At 40.6% G+C, this 18,409-nt stretch overlaps 1 protein-coding gene across 1 annotated transcript; it reads right to left on the bottom strand.

Annotated features, from left to right (window-relative positions):
* Positions 1 to 287: 287 nt before the first annotated feature.
* LOC127361540 (F-box only protein 33) lies at positions 288 to 16,086 on the bottom strand. The gene is made up of 6 exons (XM_051396239.1): positions 15,525 to 16,086; positions 13,018 to 13,128; positions 11,549 to 11,709; positions 11,235 to 11,443; positions 10,771 to 11,068; positions 288 to 9,935 (listed from the first exon to the last, which is right to left on the bottom strand). The coding sequence occupies exons 1-6, from the start codon at positions 15,965 to 15,967 to the stop codon at positions 9,670 to 9,672; spliced, it is 1,488 nt and encodes a 495-aa protein (XP_051252199.1). The 5' UTR covers positions 15,968 to 16,086; the 3' UTR covers positions 288 to 9,669.
* Positions 16,087 to 18,409: the final 2,323 nt, after the last annotated feature.

Genomic DNA, 18,409 nt, shown 5'->3' on the forward strand with positions numbered 1-18,409 from the left:
TAATGGAGAAAATGATTGACAGATGAATCAATAATGAAGCCATCTATTCAGCTGTAGGAACTCTTAATGATCAGCCATCCACTGACCAACTGAAAGATGCAAGAAGACTTTAAAACCTGAAGACTCCAATAACCAGCTTCTTGTAACCAATGCTAACTAACCCTCTAAACAACACACCATCTTTTAAACCCTAGGAGGTGTGGGGAGTCTTAGCGCAGTCTACCCAGAATGCTGCTGAAGCTGAAAACAGGAGGTAAAGACACAATAAGACAATGGAAGCAAACAACTGTTTTTAATGCTTTTATTCACTGACTAAAAGAAGAGAAGCATTCATTCAACATTAATTCAATTCAACATTCGGCAGGTTGACCCCTCAAGTGTACTCCATCTGTCAGTTAAGAGGTTTTACATGGAGGTTTGTAATCTATCCTCCCTTTACTCCACAACAGAACCATGGATCAACACTGTTCTTTATGATAAAATCTGTCCTCTCAGCAGGAGAGGACTCTTTCCCGGCAGACTAAACCAAAAAAACAGCTGGAAATGATTTCAGTCTTAAATTTACTCAACAGCAGTTTCACAAACATACATTAAAGTCAAGTCCTCAACTAAACTGCTCTTATATATGGACAATAGGGGGCTGTTTTTGCGCTGGAACCTTTTGTTGCTGGTTAGGGCAAGTCTAAAACCATGCTGTTGATAAACCAGCTTAGGTGTGTTTGAAGCCATACAGCTCTGTCTGAGTCATGCAGATACATTTTAGTTAAAGACTACAGTCAGGTGTTTGTAAAACTGTGTACAGATCAGATTTGAAAGTTTTTGTTTAAAATAGGCACCATGTTATTTGAAATGTAGTCCAGCTGTGTTTTGGGTCCTGTCTGGTTACCTGCTTACAGGAAGAAGGTAAAACCCACTGCTATGTGCTCACTTTAACAAACACAATCACACAGGAACGTAACGCTCAGAATATTCAACATTGAGGATGGTAAAACCATTTTCGCGAAAAACACACAACAACATAGCTTCTGATTTACAAAGTCTGTGTGATTTCATAATATACTTCATGTTCATAAATTGAACCCGGACATGTGTTGCATAAGAGTATAACACGGTAATGCATTGTTGATACCTATACAAATATGCACTGTGAGAGTTTATATATCTATTTATATAGTTTATATTTCTTCCTCTATGGTTTTCTAAAGACGCAGCCGGGCGCTGTCAGCACTGCTTGTGCCCCTTTGTGGCCACTAGTAAGACTGCTGTTATTGCAAACTGTCCTGATTTTAAACAAATGCACAACATTCGTACCACGATAAAACTAGGGGCCATCTAGCCAGTCTCACAGAGACCAAGAGTGAGCCCGCCGTCACCGCTGCTGTCGCTGGGCTGGCTGACCAGAATCAAAAGATCTTAAAACTAAAATGATAAGATTTCATAAATCATCATAAGGCCAAGTATTGTCATTGCAAGTTCTTATTAGTTTACGTCTTCATTTCTACTGCATGACAGTGAGAAAAAGAAAAAGAAAATATAAAAACAGGAAAAAAATTGAGAAGAGTGTGGATTATATGCATTCCTCTTGCATAGTTGTGAGGCTGGACTGGGCAGCAGGCCTGCCTGCCTGGCTAACTAGGAGCTTTGGCTCTCCAGACTTGACAAGAAAGACTTTGTTTAGCAGCCAGAAACATCAGAGCCACAGTCGCTGAGATCTAAATGAAGATAGTTGGCTGACACTGAGCATGAATATCTATCAGTTCCTTGATATAGCCAGGCACTACACACCAACCTCTAGGGTACGCACCAGAGCTACTGACAGAGTTTGGCCAGGTTATGCTATCAGTGCCATTTTGTTGTTTCTTCTCTAGAAATTCAGTGTGGCAAGTACATGATAATACCCTTAATAAGACTGTTATGCTGGGATCATCATCATTAGCTGGCTGGAAAACAGATTTAGAACTAGAGAATCCAATCTTCCTCTAAGGCTCTCAGTGTGGCTAACTGCTAATGGCCATGCTCTGTGTGAACCTCCCCATCACCCAGATTATGTCAAGCCTTATACACATCTATCTATATCTGTTACACAGGACTGATTTTATACCAGTGCAATGCACATCCAGTGTTTTTCTCCAAGTAACAGAAACATATAATAGGATGTTAATCAGATTCTTTACATTCCTGCATGAGTCCAGCCTTAGGTGAGCTCATTCAGAGTCTTGCATGTACTGATAGTAGTCTATGGTCATAGCATTTAGACAAAAAAAAAAAAGAAATCAAACAACAAATAGGAAGTGTTTGAATTCTCACATTGTGAAACCCTGTCTTTTAATCCCTTCAGAAACAGGACACCTTCCCCAAATCTGCTTTAGGGAAGGTTTTAGTCCCAGAACCATCTTACTACCTCTTTCCTACAGCTAGTTTGAGTATACTTTCCAAAAACACCCAGAGAGCCAACATTATAAACTCTCAAGCTGGCACTGAGTCTGAGCAATAATCGAAGTGGAAATGAAACTGGTCATGTGTGATGTGTGTCTGCCTGTGGCTCTGAGCCTGTGTTTAGACTGATGCAGATCGGACACAGTCTGCTGCTTTGGTACTAAAATAACACACGCTCACATTTCTGTCCATGTCAGTGGTATTAGTATTGGCTATTAAGTATTAGCAAAAAAGTGTCAAACCCAACTCTTTATATATGGGCCTGGTAGGACAGACGTATCCAGATCCTTTTTTATATATATATATATATATATATATATATATATATATATATATATATATATATATATATATATATATATATATATAAAGTTCTGCGATCACAACACTTTTAATAAGCTGTCAAAGCAAACTGTCTCAGATGGACTACATGAGAGGCCAGCTCTGTGGATTCAATTAGGCCACAGGGGCCCTGTTATCTTCCAGGATTTCTATATGAATGCATATAAAGAGCACAGGGGGAAAAAAACAAAAAAAACATAAACAGGTCAATAGGGCAGATCGAACTGGCTGCAACCACATCAATGTACAGTAACCGCGGGTAATGGTCTTCTGAATAACTGACACCCCATCTCCCCTCTAGAGCCTTCAAAGCTGTCATGTAATGGCAAAGCTCATTAAAAGTAAGGCTCTGCTAGCTGTGTGTCAATCAGTCTCTCTGTGTATACACAGTATAGTCATACACAAACCTCTGTCTGCATATGGTGTATAAATAAGTCCATGTGCCCCTGTGTATCCAAAGCAAACATGTACTGTGTGTATTAAATATGCAGACTGACTTCCTCTCACTATACTCTGATGTTCTTTAACCTGGCAGACTGATTCAGTGGGTGATACCAACTCATTTCATGGACAGAGTAACTACTCTTTACATTTTAGCACAGTCAGTGTAAGTTGCTTTCACATGTGACCTTTAGTGTACCGGACACAAAAGGCCCCAAAATGGCCTCAGGATGCTGGTGCATCAAGTGAAAGCAAAGCTTGGCCTTGCAAAAACACATGTTAGAAATACGGTCCACCTCTGAAAGAGCGACACACCAGTTGTAAATGGTATCACACCTCTACTCTGCTCAGACCAGCTGGTAATCTGGTGTGACTGGTCAATACTACCCCTGATCCCTTCGAAAAACAGACACAAGTAAAAAAAAATAGAGTATATATTTATATAGTCTAATTTCCATGCAGACACTTAGTCACGTAGTAAACTGTTTGCTAGTGAGATGGCCTGAGAGACCTCCCATATGGAATGACCTGTTCCTAGCAGATCTCTAGCAGCGAATCACTTTACAGCTCCAAAAAGCCCGGGACTAAACACTTCTCATCAAACTTGACCTTGGCCATGGGCTTGCCAACGTTTCAGATCAGGCACATTGGCCTTTGTCCCAGCTGGGAAGCTACATTCTGTCAGAAAGTAGCTTCTGGAAGCATCTGAGGGAGTGTTTAGTCCCTGACGTGTTTTGATATTAAACCGAACTCTGCGTCCTCCTCGCCTTTAGTTTTACATTCACTCACTTCTCACAGTGAAACAGTTGATGGAGGGGAAAAAAAAAGAGAAAGAGGGAAGAACATGGTGGTGAGCAAATATTGTTGACATGGTCCAACTCCAGACTTCTCTGCTTAAGCCTCTGTCGCACTATAGAAGTACACTGCACTGGACTAGAAAGGCCTTGTTTTGCTGTATGATGACTCAGCAACATGCAGTGTAGACCTTGAATGCCTTTCACAACGAGGAATTTGGCCACATTGTACAAGTTGTGCACCGATGCTGCTTGTTGGATAGAACTGTGCCTTCTGTAACACACATTCTATACAGCTAGTGTAAAATCCTACGTTTCCGAACATAGGGTGCAGCCACTAACACTACATTGGCTAAACCTTTGCATAAAAGGTTTGCTTTGGTCTCTTTTCATGCCAACCACAGAACGACACTTTACCTGGTCCAGCACAGTATGGTCCATAGTATAACAAGGGCAGAGTTTGGACTCACACACACGGAGTGGTAGTAGTCAAGAGTTCAGTGGAAGAAATCAAGAGTGGAGTGGGACTAAGGGGGAAGAAAGAAATGGATGCCAGGATAGAAAGTACTAGAAGGAGGTGAAGAGTAGAGAAGAATACTGGACCAGCCTCCTGCCAGTGTGTGTGTACATGGGCACTTCAGATAGACTTGTGTCTGGGTTAAGTTTGTTCCACTGTGGTCTTTGGCAGCTTGAAACACATCAAGGGAGGAGAACAGATCCAGTGACTCCTAATACCCATAAGAGTGAGCTAGAGGCCTGAGCTATTGTAACTTTCCCTCTGATTGTACCCTGAGAACGAACGATTTCTGTTCCTGTTTCCTGCTGCAGTAGAAGTGATAAGACTACACTGTTGAACACGAGGTCCCCCCCCTTTAAATACACACACAAACGCGCACACACATGCTGAAAACATATGCTGGCTGCACTGCTGACAACTTGTTCCCACACACATTCAGAACATCGTAATCACACATTTCTACTGGATACACTTTTTAAAGATTACATGAAAACATATAATACAGGCACACTCCAAGAGAAATGAAAACATGCCTGTGCTGAAACCCTAGCTACTGTAGCTTCTAATGCTGCTTCCCTAAAGAGTTATCTAAGAATCATAGCAACAACTACAGACAACACAAAGCTGATAACTTAGGGAGAGCAGAGGTTTGAAAATCAGTAAGACTCCAGAAGCTTTCAGGCACAAGATGGCTCAATAGTTTACTACTGGTGATGATACAAAGGGATCAGGAATATGTCATTTTCCCACTGACAGTAGTAAATGCTATGCTGTACTGTGACCATGTTTTGTCAAACTCTATTGGAGTGCAAGTAATTTGCCTGTCAGCATTGCCTTACTGGCAGAACTTTGTCTCACCTCTTCTCTCCTTGCTAGGACAACACTAAAATACTAGCATGTTTTGGTGAAGAAACAAAAACCAACAGAATAAAGAAGACATTGTTTTGCAATGCCTTCTTGCTCTCATGCATACCGTCTACATCATCTTTCCTCTTTCTCTCTGCACTTTTGTCTCCTAAATGTTGTCAAAATATTTCTATATCATAAATCGTCACTTTTGATAATTTGATCATTTGTCCTGGGGCCTCCTTACTGGAAGACCTTTTTGACTGTATGCAAGTGGAATTCATGATTAGAACAGCACTTAAATACATTTTCCAAATGGGAATATTATAGCTGAATTACTTTTTTTTTTATTCTGCTCTAGCTGACCATAGTCTGGGAAAACCCACAGCCTCTCTTTTTATTCTAGTCAGAAAAGATCCACAAGGGCCAAGCTGGACTGCCCAAACAGTGAGATCTGCCTTCTAGTGTGGAGCCAATAACATGTGGGGACTTGAGTAGACAGGAAATTGAGGAGGAAGCACACATAGTGGGTAAAATTAGCTTTTTAAAATCAGTTGTTTGTAAAAAAAAAAATCCATTTGCTCAGTTCAGATGACCTAGGTTGAAATTACATTCTACTGTAGGCTGCTGTGGTTCTCCCCTCTGTATCAGGTGATGCCTATACACAGTACACATTTATAACAGATTAAATCTCTCACATAAAAGGAGCAGAGTTGAGCTCTAAGAAAAAAAAAAAAAAAAAAAGATGAGAGGAAACATTGAGGAGAGGAGGAGGAAGATGAGATAAAAACCAACATATTTTGGTCTGAATGTGTTACGTTGGTATTGCTAACCCCTCTGAGTGTTTGAGTGTACAGCACTATATACAGCCACAGGCAGCCTTTAACAGAAACTCTTGGTACCAGGGTGCATTTATCCTGAGATATGGACCAAGGACTACTAGAGAGATTATCATGGCTAAACCATCAAGGTCCCTTAACAGATGAGCAAACATTTGGTAACAACAGGCCCACCACTAGGACCTATTCATTCAGAACCAAGCAAAGTGCTGGCACGCTGTATAACTCTGGTTCCATATCAGTCCATGGAAAAATCACAGGTCAAGTTGTAAACTACAGACCTTGATATGGTCATTCAGTCTGCAATGTCATTGCTGTGACCTCTAAAGTGCCATGGCGTGCACAACAGTAACTGAGCTGGAGCCATTTGGGAGGGTGTCATTCCAAACAATGGCTAGTTGACAGTATTTACTTACAAAAGATAGGTGTTCTACAGCACAACCTAACTTTGATTTTCCTGGTAAAATCCCAACTCAGCTCAGGAAATGCCATAATAAAAGATACCAGTATATCACATCAGTCACAACACTGGGGCCTCAGATGTAACCATACTTGGCCTAGGTCATACACAGGACTAGGTTTTCGTGGAGCACAAGATATTTGGTCATGCTTGGCTTGAGCCCAGAACATGGCATGCTTGTACTTCCACAGAGCCTGAATAACATTTATTTCATTTATTAGGGCAAAGGCAATTCCGTAGTAATATTCAAACATTAGAATCGGACTATGACTAGGATTCGATCAAAGTAAAGCCTTCACCCTAGTTAATGAAAGCCAGTTGCACATCCAGACAGAAGATCCACTGTGCCAGACAGAAATTTCACCCCAGACTACATTCAGTTCAGACATTAATTGGGCCCAGCAGGTCCTCTATTGACAGCATGGATTTTCTCCCACTCCACAGCCACTCTCTGTCCCCCACAACATGGAGATATTAAACATGTGCAATGAGCAGATTGGTTTTGCCATTCTTTAGTCTTTATCAACCTTAATCTTTGAAAACAAATGTATGATTAGGTTTGCTGACCCCCCAACCAAATTGGAGCAAGGGTTTATCAGATGGCAAGATAAACAACATCATTAATAACAACAATAACCACAACAAGAACAACAACAACAACAACAACTGTATCCAGGAAACATGGGGCTGTTTCCAAGGCAACTGTGACTCAAGAGGAACTAAAAAAAAGAAGGACAATATCTCACACTAACTGATTGTTTCACACACCCTACTCGACATCATCACCATCACTGTCCTGGTCATAGTGATGTTAAAAGCCTACCTGAGACTGACGAGAGAAAAATGTTTGCCACAGAAATACGCCACATGACCCAAAACCTTGTTGTGCTGTAGGTGCCACTTCTTGGAAAAAAATAACCAGCCTTGGCCATCAGTGGAACCTACAATGTCCAAACTCATTTAGTCAGCAGCTGTGGCTGTTGTGGCAAGATATGATTCTGCCCATTTTCTGTGGCAAATATAGCTATACAGTAAGCCTTCAATATAAAACAAAAACCCGACTGGCCAAGAGAATGACAGAATGAGAGTCAAGTTAAATTCAGTACATCCTTTTTCTTTTCCCTGTTCTTTATCGTGAAAAGTTTAACTCCGAAACAAGACCACCATTGAGAAAAACTAGTTCCCGCCTACAAAATTGCTGGCATGACCTTAGGAAGCTGTGCCTACAGAATACTGGTGTTTTTGCATGGCCTTACCATGAACTTGGAAGTAGTCACAGATTTCTCAAAACGCAGATATATATTATATACACACGGGTATTGTGAAATGAAAACCTATTTTCTCTTTAGAATAATGTGCAACTATCTGAAGATTTTAAATCTCAGAGCCCTTCATATTATGACGCACTCCTGTTCTTGTCTTTGACTTGATGACTTGACATTTCCATACAAAAAGGGCTCTGGAACCAGTTATACTAGACAGACAGTTTTGACCTCTAGATGAGAGGAGAGCAAAGGCAGCTATATTCAGCCTGAATATAGAAAAAGACGCAAAAGATTTACAACTAGCTCATTACCGATCAAAACTTAACAGAGTAGGGGGGCGTTGTATTGTGACGGGCTGAATCTTTTAGTTTGGCTCTGAATGTAAGTCGGAAGACGAGGCTCCCGATTTCATCGACTAGTGAGGTTTACTGAGAAGTCGACAAGTGAGCGGGGTGGGAAGTGTGTTGGCTGCACACGTAACAATATTTTCCGTAACACTATCAGTAAGGTGCTCAAAATCCTTAACAAAACCATTTAGCTTTGAAAAGTCATTCACTTCACAATGGTCATACATCTGTGCCATAGCACTGACATGGCTGCATTAAATCTGATGAGCACCTGCCACAGTCAGCCACATTACAGTTGAGATTCCCACCCTGCTGGCAAGGCTCTTAAACTAGTGGACAAGTGAACACAGGGCTCTTTCAGAGTAGAGCAACAGCAGAAGCATTTAAGGTTGTGTTACCGAAGAAGTGACTGATCGGTTAGTTTACAAACTCCTAACTTTTGCTAGTGTGTGAGTAGAACAGACAGACAGACGGACACAGAGCTAAGGATAAAAAAAAAAGGAAAGAAAAGAGAAATACTTTCACAACTAAAGCCAGTGGCTTTTGTCGGAACACACATCCCCCCCTAAATCCCACTGGTCCATCACTCAACCCGCCTGCCTGTCCTGTTCTAGCATTGAGCAGGATAATAATATATCTGTATTTAAATACACACAAAGCCTATACAGGCAAGGGAACCACCACACAGGAAAACAAGGTTATACACAGAGCGGGGAGAGATGAAAAGCAGTCAAATAAAAAAAACAAAAAAACAAAAAAACAAATGAAAGTTACATCATACAGAGGTTCTGGAGGTTATTATGGTGAAGGAGAGACATCGAGCTCTGAATACTTGTTGATCAAGACCAGACCAGACTGGGCCATGCCAGACCAGAGGGCATTAGAAGCAGCAGAATGACCTGTTTTAGCAGACAAATTAAAAATGGGCATGACTCAAGTCTTGTCTGTGGTCAGAGATCACAGATTGGTATGACTTCAAACTGAATGAATATCACATTTTAATTAGAATATCCAGTTTTAATTGGATAGTATTAATTTGAAAAAGTATTTAAAATATCAAAGACTGAATTGGTTTTTCCAAGTCACTGGCTAACTAGATAATCAAGAGGCAATGCTAGAAAACAGGGAATCATTTGGAAAATGGTAGGCCTTGATTGTGTGCTAAAATCCCTGTGAAAGAAATGCAAAAAATAAAAGTAAAATAAAAACAATCAGCTCACATCACTACACATAAATGTAATTCATAGATTGTTTTAAGATCCAGTTTTTCACTTAACTCTGCTTTTGGCCTGGTACAGAGGTCTGAGTTGACTCAAACTTGGTTGGTCTGGCCTGGTCTTGACACAGTTTAAGCTGTGTTGAGTTGGATTTGCCATCCATGACTACATGCCCATGCTGAAGGTGTTCAGCTCGCGGTGGAAGTGCTGGGTGGGTTCGGACAATACCAGGCTGGAATCCAGGCAGGGGTGCCAGACACGGCCAAGGCCCAGTGAAACCTCCTTGACCAGGTTATGGACCGGATCCCCTTCCATGCACACCGACTGGTCCGGATCGAAGTCGATGCTCTCCTCAGAGACGGTAAGCACGCGAAGACTGGAGCCTCGCAGACGAGAGATGGCCACCAAGTTATGGGACCATACAGTGTAACCTAGAGCGAGAGATGTGTTCAGGGAGGTTGGAATAATCTTGCCGATATTAAGGATAAATAATGAATATACAGCTTTCTACTTATTGGGTACAAAACATGACATAATATATGACAATAAAATGAATATAAGAAAAAACACGTGGTTGAGAATGGCCATGCTTGCAATTATGTTTTTAATGCCGTTATCTCAAGATCACAATTTAACTGATATTTTTATCTCCAGAAATTCTTGAAATAACGAGATAATTTATGAGAAAACGACTTTTGTTTTCTCAAGATCATGGGAAAATTATGAAGAACTCAAAAATGAGTGTCTGGTTAATTAGATTACAGATTTCAGCATTCAATATCACTGCCATGACTAACGGGGAGGATTTCTAATCAACCTGAAAAGAGCTGTTACCAGAATGTACATCTGAGATGTAAGCTATTCATTTCCTGGCAGCACCCTGCAAAGTCCACCTTTTCACACACACTTGGTACTCTGTGCATTTTGGTCAGTATGAAAATGAATATTAACCGCCACACCGCATGCCATCCTCCATGCATTGTCCATTATGTTGAACCAATGCTACATCTATAATATGCCATCCAAGCATGCTGGCATTGGACTCCTGATCTCTGATAAACATTATAAGTAAGAAGAGGAAATAACCTTGAGAAAGGTTTGATTATCTTGTTATCTCAAAATATCTCAAGATACCAAAGCTTCTTTTGAGATAACAGTTTAAAGCAGTTCAGATCACACCAATCAAGCCTAAACCAATGTTTACACTATGCTTCACTACCACAACAACAGCTTGTGTTTGCCATCATAATATCAACATCAACTCACCATGTATCACCAATACAGCCAGCTGAGTACATCTCCATGCCAAGAGGACCAACGGGTCTTCGTTTCGATTCACACTGAGGTCAGGGAAGTCGGGGTCATCCCTCAGGAGCAGGAAGTGAGTCAGCGTTTTGTTGTACTGCTGAGAGATGAGTTCCAATGTGGCGTCGGACACCAGTGTGCTGTAACTATCGAGGTGGAGGCGCTCCAGAGGAAGGCTCGGCTTTAGGACCCGGAGGAGCTCGGAGCTGTCGACCTCCAGGGCCATGATGTACACTCGCAGGTTGGCACTCACACGAACCTGGGGAGGAGCAGGTAAACTTGACTGACGTACACATGGAGACTTGTACTTACCAAAAAGTGGATGTAACTGTTGGTTCATTGGCATAGGACATTTCAACCAACACTGACATCATTGAATCAATTAGAGCTGGCTGGGGGCCAGAGAGACAAAGATGCTGCATTACCAGAGCCTTCCAATCATCCTCTGTAGCTGTTCCTTCTAATGGTTTAAACTCCAGGGCGGCGCCATTGAGCAGCAGGGAGAGGCGATGCAGTGGAGTTCGGCGTGGAGATGCCAGCAGACCACAAAGCTCAGATGTCAAGTCAGAGAAATCCAGAGCCAGAGAATGAAGATTAGATAGACGATCCATCTCTGACGGTGAGATGAGGGGACCTGAAGAAAATTCAGAAGATGTGTCATGGATTTAAACTAATATAATGCTTGGTTTTTTAACTGCATTGTAAATGTTCTATACAAACAGATTCCACCCACACATACCCAGCTGGTGGTCCAGTAAACTGAGGTGCTGCAAGGTCTCAGCGGAAGGATTTGACAGGCAGGCTAATGAGCAGGGAGTCACCAGACCCAGCATGAAGCTACAAGACAACCACCTCAGCTGCCTGCTGTTGGACAACAACTCCATGAACAACTGCTGGATTCTGCAGAGAGCACAGGGGAAGGATAATGAAAAAAGGGTTGAGGAGAATTAGCTTCAATTCACTTTACCAGCTTGACTACAACTTCCTGCAAGTCAAATTTAAGACACAGAGAGAGCTGTTTGTGCCAGTTCAAATCAAATTAATTTCAAATTTCATGTGAACAAAGAAAAATAGGATAAAGACCAGCGTATACATTTGTGCAAAGAGAAAGATATGTAACCGAAAAACACTACGCCAAGGAAAATATTTTATGCTTTTGAATAAGAATGTACACATATATTTGGCATTATTTGGCTAATTTGAGGTTCATAAAAACAGTCCAACATAATCTAGATTGTGCCAAATCCTCCAGACCATAAAGTAAAACATAAAAGGTATGAATTGACATCACATTTTCATGTGATGCCACCCACCTCACTACCGCTGAGTTGCAGAACTAACCCACACTCGTTGCTATGAATGAGAAGTACTGTGATACCAAAATGAAAGGCCATCCAAATTGGCAATGATTTGTATACTGTTCTGAACAGTCAATGGATTGTGTACGTAGAAATGGGTCTGAAATTGAGTACCCTGACACCCACATACTGTATATGTAGACATATACATAATGCAACACCAAGGAAGTAACGTTAGACTTAACAAAGCCTAATGTCTCCAAGCCCATGCTGAGATAACGCTAATGAGATCCACAGGGAAGATTTTCTCAAATTGTGGAGTGCTGGCATGAGAATAATTTCAGATTTGACCATAGATTCTTAAAATGTTCTATTAGGGCCAATATAAATAATCATTTCTAATCCTGAGTCATCACAGTCCCTCTCCAAAGTCTGTGATCCTCCTGCACCTTAGCAGTCTAGGCTGCATTTTACCAGTCTGTTGACAGAAGGCTGGTCACATAGCGGGAGTGTTTGATGTGAGCAAGTTGCATGCTGTGGTGTGATGATGCTGGAGAGGCTGTGTGCCAAACTGTTTTATGAACATCTACCCATTTTGTAAATTAATTAGTATTCTGAAACACCAAAAACAACAATACATACTGTCTCCAGTTCCAAACAAAGGTGCCAACAGTGCCATTTTGTAAATAATCCTCTCCCACACAAGCATCCACAGAATATCAAAAAGACAATAAATGTTGTTTTGTCCATTCATACTCAGATAAATAAATTACCAATATAATGCCTTGTTTTAGTCTTGTATAGAGTATGTTGTATATACAATGCAAGTAGCCGCTCTATGCACAGAAACGAATACTGAATCTAAGCATTTCTGACTGTCGACAGAAAATGTTGTCATGCTTAGGCTTACTCATTGATCTTTTTGTCTCCTTGGTGAATTTGGTGCAGGTTGGAGCTGTCCAATAGTCCCTCCTGTTGGAGAATACAGGTGTCTCCATACAGACTCAGCTTCTGCAGGTTTCTAGAGAATGAAAAAGAGAGAATGTTAGAAACACAGAAAACAAACAAGAAGTATTATATACTAGATTAATCTATGCTAACAAGTCAACTCAGCAATTTTTATATTTCTGTGAGCTGAGCGCTCTCCTTTGAGCTGACCAACGGGTTACTGCTTAGACAGTTACCATGTAAGCAATATATTCAAAATACAAATGAAAATGAAAACAAATGGGTTGCTTTTGTCCTGTGTTGTCAACAGGTTTGAATGGAACATTCAAATTAAAAAAGCTAAAGTTGTGCCTTCAACCTAGTCATATAGCAATAACCTCAAAAGGATGGTTTCGTTGTCATCTGTTTGCTCTGTCAACATTTGTTAAAGTCATGCTGCAAGTAGTGTATCTGGTTCTTCTTGAGCATTAATTCACTCAACAGAAGCAACAGTAGCTAGACTGAGGGGAGAGTTTTGACATCTTCAATCCAAGGAACTCCGAGGGGGGGGGGTTACCTCTGTAGCCATTTTGTGCCATCTAATCTAGGCCTAGATCTGTATATTGCTGGGTTGCCTCCTATCATGACAGAATTATGGCTACCCTATCTTGCTTTGCTGCACTGCTTTATATCCTGGTTCCCATTTGGTAGCTGGCAACAATCAAGCAGCAGACTATATGCCAAAAGTTGATTATTTTAAAAAGGCAGTCAATGTAAGCAGAGGTCACAATGCACCCAGTCAAAACAGATCTGTTTTGACACTGAAGTTTGGAAGATTACCAATGTAAGTTGTGGGAAAGGATTATCAACCACACGTGAGATGTGCAGCCACATATGACATATGCCTATCTACAAGGTACTGTGTACGTTATGTTTCATGCAGCCCACTTCCTGTAAATCAGCTGAAAGCTAAGCTTCACAAAATTCCTCTGCAGTGAAACCACCAGCAGTCTCATGTGCAGCTACTTAGTGCGCAAACAACCTAATAAAGGAACAATGAGTTATCTATTCTCGTTATATTGAACATGTCTGGTACATGTTCAATATAATGAGAATAACAGTGGAGTTAGATTAATGTTAACTTATCGAAAAACTGACTTTTCGTCACCTGATAACATGAGAGTAAAAGTTTGACATGGCAGCTGGCATTTGTCAGAGGTCAACTGGTTTGAATTGATAGAAATGGTGACTAGCAATAAAATAACAGCTGAGTATGTCATATCTTATTATGACATAATGATAAAATACTCACTTGCCCAGTAAACATATCATTGCTAGTTTGCTTCTGGTAGTCTGGAAATAAGACACTGAACCAGGCCTGCAGAAATGCACATTTTACTTAAGAGCTGAATTCTGGTTTCATACTACAATGTGCTACTCTACATGATGTATCTAATACTTATCTACATGACATGTTTAGTAGACAAGAAATAAACATACCTCTCTTGTACTGACTAGAAATGCACTGTAATCTTGGTTAATTTCCACATCCTGAGATGGCGGTAGCTTCCAATATTATCCACCAACACATTCACAAATTAAGCAAATTCAGTATGCATAATGTCTGTGTGTACCTAATTCAGTCACCTTTCTAGTGTGAATACACTGCTAAACAAAACCATGTTAGAATTACTGTACAGCACAAAAAGTAGGCAATGAGAAGGAGTCAGACAACAGAAAAGCTTTCAGCCCCCTCAGCAGAACTAAGACATGAACTGCTCAGCTTTGGATGGGGTGCTATTTCCACACCACAAAGGACTGTAGAGAATAATGGAGAATGTGGGAGAAGGTATGACAGAAGTTGGATTCAGGGATCTTAACATTCACAGTAAAGTTTTACACAGAATAGTAACTACCATAGCAGGAATGAGCCAAGTGGCAAGATTGTTTACGTATGCAGCAAATATTGGATTATATCCTACATTACGCATCGACATACCAGAGCTAAATGCATATACACATACACTGTATATGTGCGTGTCAGTGCTGATATCAGCAAGTCACAGCCAACAAAGCCTTCTCTAGCCACCACCAGTGCTGCATTGTATGTATTGGTATGAAGACCCCAATGTAACATAGAAAATAGAACTGGCAACAAAAGAAACGCAGACGAGCGTTTGACTTGGCACTGACCCTGAAGCATACATCATATTTAACTACTGTATTTGTAAAGCTAAGCCGTAAAATACTGTGACATCAACAACATCTTCAGGAATTTAAAGATAACGTTAGCCACTAACTCCACTGCAAATACATGACCCGATTACGTAACTCCTAATGTCATGGTTTGTTTATAGCTAACTAAGCTAGCTAGCAGCTAGCTTACTGCGACGCACTAAATACTCATAAAATGACACAAAATGAGAGAGTGTCATGCCAAACCCTGAAATTGAATAAAAACAAACAACCAGCAAGAGACGTCAACGTTACCTGTTGTTGCGGATGCTGGTGAAAACACACAACACCTGGTCCAAGTAGGTGGCCATGGCGTCTCTCCATCGCTCGGAGAGCTGCGGGTCGTTATCGGGAGCGGGAGGCTGGTCCATCCTGGTGGAGGACGGGTCGCTGTTCAGAGGGCTAAGGTAGCCTTCCACCGGTGCGAGTTCAAGCTGCAGCTCCCGCACGAAGGAACCAAACTTCCGCATGAGGAACTCCAGTTTCGGGGTCCCCTCGGAAATGGACCCGCCGCCGTTACAACCACCACCTATTCGCAGTTTAAGCTCGGTCCACAGCGCGGGGTAGAAGAGACACTCCCTCCATCGTGAACACACGGCCGAGGCCCGGAGCTTGTCTCGGTCGGACAGAAAGGAGAATATGTGGACGATAAGCTCGCTGGGTAAAGCCATGGCTCCAACACCCCCGCACAGAGCCATGGCGAGCTAAGAAAGCAGCTGTCAGAAAACCAAGCAGATATAAAATAAATGTTACAACCGTTTTTAAAACCTGGTGCAGCGGTGTCGATTATCAGCAACGCTTCTTCCTCTCGGTGAAAACAAACCGTTTTTCAGCTTCGCCTTCAATACTATTGGACCGCACCACTGCTTTTCAATGCACGGGGAACAAAACAATCCTCACAAATATTAAACATATGTATGTAACGGTACATGTGCCGGTATCTGTGTCTGGTAAATGTATGCTTTTATTTATTCAACTATATTAAGGCTTAGTGATACTGGGAAGATAAGATTTTTGGTAATCTGTGATTGCGTCACCTCGTTGTCAAGTAAGTGGTTTAGTCCTGAAGTGCTGTTATTTTTGCCATACTGCCGTACTCCACGAAGGGGCGATGTTTCTCGTCAGTCCAAAACCAACACGTGATCTTTATTTTGGAGCTGGTTCCCACCCCAGACACAACCACTCCAGTACACACCCCTCTCCAAAGAGAGATTACAGACAGTGAACAAAACCACCCCGCAACACACTTACAGTGACAACAGTATGTTCAACAGTGAACAAAAATACATTGTTGTTGTGCTAAAGAACTTGTGAAGCATATCATTTTGTACACACACACACACACACTGTTATGTGCACAGGCATAAACAGGTGACATATGTGTATATATATATATACTGTGAATGTGAACCAGTAATAAGGTAAGTAAGGAGGTGGAGCCAGTGCAATATGTATGTAGTGTACCAGTAAGCAGTGGTGAAAAGTAACTTAGGTACAATTTTACAACTTTAGTTTCTAGTTACTTTGCAGATTTAGTTGAATAATACAACATTTCAAAAATAACAAAATAACCAACAAATAAATTATGATGTAATATTACAGATTATGATATAATATAGTAAGAAAATTTACAGGCTACACAGCAGATAGACTATAAAGTAGTTAAACCACCTTTACCAACTGCAACATTAAAGTGAGGTACACATTAATGCATATCAATATACATTATTCAGAAATGTGCCATAAGTAGTTTTGGTACTTTATTTTGATGCTAATACTAAAGTAAAATCTTAAATTGATGACTGTTACTTGTGGTAGTATTACTACATTTACTTAAGTACACGATCTGAGTACTTTTTCCATTTCTGTATCTCCCTTGATTGATTCCGTCATGGATAGATATAGATAGTGTTGATAGAAAGAAGTTATGCATACTACATACTATATGTGGGTTTTAAGGGACTTTCCAATTGTCCAATGTGACCATCTTCCTACCCCCTGTTTTTTCTGGGTTTAAAAAGACTTATTCTGGGTTCTACAAAGCAATCCAGACAACTCTTTTGCATATGGTGTCAAAGTTGTCTTAGGAGCAGTTTAGCCACTATACATTTTACAACACCTGCAACTGATTCACCACTGAAAAAGTTCCACTTTAACCCAGCCCATAAAAACAGTCTCACAATACAGAGAATCAATTTGGATACATGAGTGTTTTATTGAATGCAACACCAAACGTTAAGTTGAGAAAGCAGGGTGACAAAGTGGAGTAAGCATCATTTTTTCTTGTCTAGGAAACCCTTGAAATACTGCAGGAACATCCAGTCTGGTGACAGAGAAACAGCGAGTTTACACAACAACATACATTACTTTCTTTGTCTTTATATTTAAACCTAATTCTAGGTCTCACACTCACCTTTTTCCCCCCAAAACTATGTGAACAGCCGCTACTCAGGTTCGAGTACAGTAGAGAAACAATGGTTAGTAAGATAAACTAGAGGTTTTGAATAAGTGATATTATACGTCTAATTGGGTAGCATACCATATATGTTTGTAGTTTACATAATAACAGGACATATATTACATTTGCTGTCCTTATATTATGTCCTATTCTACTATTTTCATCCACAGTGAACTTAGGCGTTGAAAATGATACATAATTAGTAAGATTTACAACCTCTGTATCAGGTGTAGCATACTAGGTTACTTTCTTGTCAGGAGCTAATACTCACCATCTTCGTCCACTGTTATCGACAGCAGCTCAGGTGGTGGAGAAAGATAGGAGGAGAGAAAAATAAATACTGGTTAGTAATATGAACAGATCTCTCTGAATTCCAAAATAATAAATATTACATGAATAGAATATAAACTCAAATGATTGAATTAGCGATGATATACAGCTAAGTCAGAAGCTCATACTTACTTTTTAGTACACAGTAGACGGCAGCAGCTCAGGTGATGCAGTGAGACAATGATAATGAATGGTTAGTAAGAGTTATAATCTTAATCGATAAATAAGTGATACTGGATAGATAATCAGGTGTAGTATGCAGCTAGTTCACACAATATTTAAGATTTCTTTCTTGACATTTTACAAGCTCATATTTAAATTTTTTCCCTTTGAATTATTAAATGAGTGATAT

This window comes from Dicentrarchus labrax, unplaced genomic scaffold (assembly GCF_905237075.1).
Source record: "Dicentrarchus labrax unplaced genomic scaffold, dlabrax2021, whole genome shotgun sequence".
NCBI classification, from domain to species: domain Eukaryota; kingdom Metazoa; phylum Chordata; class Actinopteri; family Moronidae; genus Dicentrarchus; species Dicentrarchus labrax.